Below are 3195 nucleotides of genomic sequence, written 5' to 3' on the forward strand. Positions count from 1 at the left end.
GTTGTACATTTAAAAGTTAAAATGACCATAAAATTTTATAAGAACATTTTTCCGGCTCAAATTGAGATCATAGAAAGGTCCTTTTTTAAACATCACATGCCTAACAAAGGAATTTGAAATTTTATATAAACTTATAAGAGTCCCTGGCCTAGGATTTGCTTTCGTCCCTCGTCTAGGGTTGTTCCAGTTCTAGTTAGTTTTCTGGTGGTGTTTTAGGCTTTTCCGACCAATTCTCTATCGATTTTTCCCCTTCTCACCCTAGCTTGAACAATGGAATTGAATTTACTGGAGGATTTGGAGAAATTGCGGCTGACAGAGGATGAAAAAAATATCATTGGTGAAGGTGTTGCGGAAGGTATTGATGATGACACAAAGAATCAAATTTCGCTGACCTTAGTTGGCAAATTGCTAACAAGGAGACCCTTCAATGTTGAGTCAATGAAGCGTACTCTCTTAAATGTTTGGAAAATCATAAATAATGTGGCAATAAGGATGGTGGAGACAAATTTATTTGTCTTTCAATTCTTCAGTGAAGATGACAAGAGAAGGGTAATGGATGGCTGCCCTTGGTTTTTGATAAAAAAATTGCTCCTCCCGACAGAGATTGTTGGTGAAGAGAAGCCATCGGAAGTTTGTTTCAAGAACTCGCCTTTTTGGACTCGAATTAGAGATGTCCCTTTCAATAAACGATCGGCGGACTTTGCATATGAGATAGGCGAACATTTAGGAGGTTTCTTGGAGCTCGACGACTCAGATCCTCTTGGATGGAATGAGTATTTGAGGGTGAAAATACTTGTTGACATTAGTAAGCCTCTACGAAGGGGAGTTAAAATAGCTAATGGCTCACAATCCTCAAAGTGGTGCAGCATCCAATATGAAAGACTTGCTGAATTTTGCTATAATTGTGGGAGAATGGATCATATTGTCTGAAGGTTCAATGGGCACTCAAGAGGGGGGGTGAATTGAGTGTTAAGTAATCGTTAGCGATTTTTGCTTCTTTTCGGATTATGTGTAAGGAACCAGTTGTGCTGGTTCCCTTATGCAGCGGAATAAAACAAAGCAATAAAGAACACCACAGATTTAACGAGGTTCAGCCAACTCTGGCCTACGTCCTCCTATCCTAAGTCCTTTATTAATCTACTCCGAAAAATAAAGACAAAGAACACTCTACTGTTTCCCTACTCCGGGAACCAGTAAACCCCACACTCTACTCCGAATGTGCTCTAAACTTACCCTCGTAAGTTCCTAGTGTGTTTGAACTCACAAACACTCACCAAGTCTTCAACCCCTCTGTCAAAGACTTAATACAAGATCAAGAACTCTCTAATGATCTAACTCTCAAAAGTCAAATAGAGAAAAACGTTAAAACACTATTATGCTCTTGTATATCACTTAATAATTGAATTAGTGCTTTTAGCTCTCAAAAATAAAACTCTATTAAAATGCGTGAGAGTCGTGTCTGATTATTCAGAATAAGATGTGTTTTTATAGGTTAGTTAGCTAAACCCTAGTTACCTTAAATCATGCATATAAGATATATACGATTTATGGTAAGTATTTATCTTAATTGATTTGATCACAAGATAAAATCAATTTAAGATAAAATACTTCCTAGTTTTTAGCTAACCAAAAATATCATCTTATTCTTAGCTGCTTGGATATATTTTAAATCAATATTTTTCGGAAAATATCTTTTTATAAAATCTTTGTAAAAACGGCAGCTTGAATAATCTGTTCAGTTAACCTGGTTCCCTGGCCTGGTTCCCTGAACTGAATATGTTATGAAATTTGTTCCAAACCTTGTACCAAATTTCATAACGATATTTAATATACTAAAAGCACTTTATATACTCAATTATATAAGTTATACTACGGAGCATTTACATGAAGTTCCTAAATAACTCTTTGAGTGTAGTCTTCCTTCATGCATTCGTTAAGTCTTGAAAGCTTCCATGAATGAACTCAATTATTGACCAAAGGACCTTCCTTTAAGTTGATCGAAAATCCTTTCAAGCTTCCAGTCTTAGAAATCAACTTAGATACTGCACATTCAACAAAGTTAATGTACAATCCTAAATAAGTAACTGCCTTTCATAAAAGCAGTTTGAGAAAACAGTTTATACTGGTTTCCTACCAGTGCATAGCTCATTCATCATCTAACTGTTCCCTGTATAAAGATAAGTTAGTTCAACAAATATCGCATATAAGTAATAACTTATCTAGGGAAACAGTGTTCTATTTTAGCTGGTTTCCCCAACTGTATTGAACACTTTCAAAGACCTGTTTCCCTTAGCTGTTTGTCATCATTCAAAACTATCAATCAAAACCTAAAGGACTCAACAAATTCCCCCTTTTTGATGATGACAAACATTTGAAGTTTTTGCACCTGTGAACATACTCAAAAGAAAGTAGTCAAAAACTTCAAGGACTCAAGACTCAATGGAACAAGTCAGTTAAGCCAACTGGTTCCCTAAACAGAAACAGAAAATAAAATAAAGTCAAAGTAAAAGTAAAAAGACTCAAAAGCGACTCAATCTAAACTAGTAAAGACTATAGGCTTCAACTTCAACTATTTTCCCCCTTTTGGCATCATTAAAAAGATATGCAAAAGTAGCCTCTCATGCATAAAGTAACGTGCTAAGCCATCCAATGGCATCAACCATTATACAAATAAAGTGCTGCAAAAGAAGGTTAGATTAGTCAAAGTAAAGCCATGCCAACAATAAAGATCATAGTTTAATACAAACCATCAAAAGTAAACGATAGAGCCCAAATCCATATCAAAACAAATTCATGGATTGGGAGGAATAAAAACAGTCCAACAGAATCAGTTATTCAGAATATAATATAATAAAGGTAGGCTAAATGAAAAAGAAAACAGATTCAATCATCATCATCATTTTCATCATCTTCTTCCTCTTCTTCAGTGTCAGCCTCCTCAACTGCTTCATCCTGGTTCTCCTCCTCTTCATTGTCATCTTCCTGCTGGTCTGTTTGCTGGTCCTCCTCAACTTGTTCCTTCTCAATTCCAGAACTACCAGCAACCTGTTTCTCTAACTTGCTCATCCTCATAATAAACGAAGTAGATAAACTTTCCACTAAGGTCACTAACTTGCTAAGCTGATCCCCTACAACACTCATCTTCTCTTCCTGACTCTCCAGCCTCTTAAGAATAACCTTCTGACCTGCTGGTTC

At 36.1% G+C, this 3195-nt stretch overlaps 1 protein-coding gene across 1 annotated transcript; it reads left to right on the top strand.

Annotated features, from left to right (window-relative positions):
- The first annotated feature begins 270 nt into the window (after positions 1-270).
- On the top strand, positions 271-930 carry LOC110733503. Its single transcript, XM_021913852.1, has one exon. It carries the CDS (start codon positions 271-273, stop codon positions 928-930), a length of 660 nt encoding a protein of 219 aa, XP_021769544.1.
- Positions 931-3195: the final 2265 nt, after the last annotated feature.

This window comes from Chenopodium quinoa, unplaced genomic scaffold, assembly GCF_001683475.1.
Source record: "Chenopodium quinoa cultivar QQ74 unplaced genomic scaffold, ASM168347v1, whole genome shotgun sequence".
Lineage (NCBI taxonomy): Eukaryota > Viridiplantae > Streptophyta > Magnoliopsida > Caryophyllales > Amaranthaceae > Chenopodium > Chenopodium quinoa.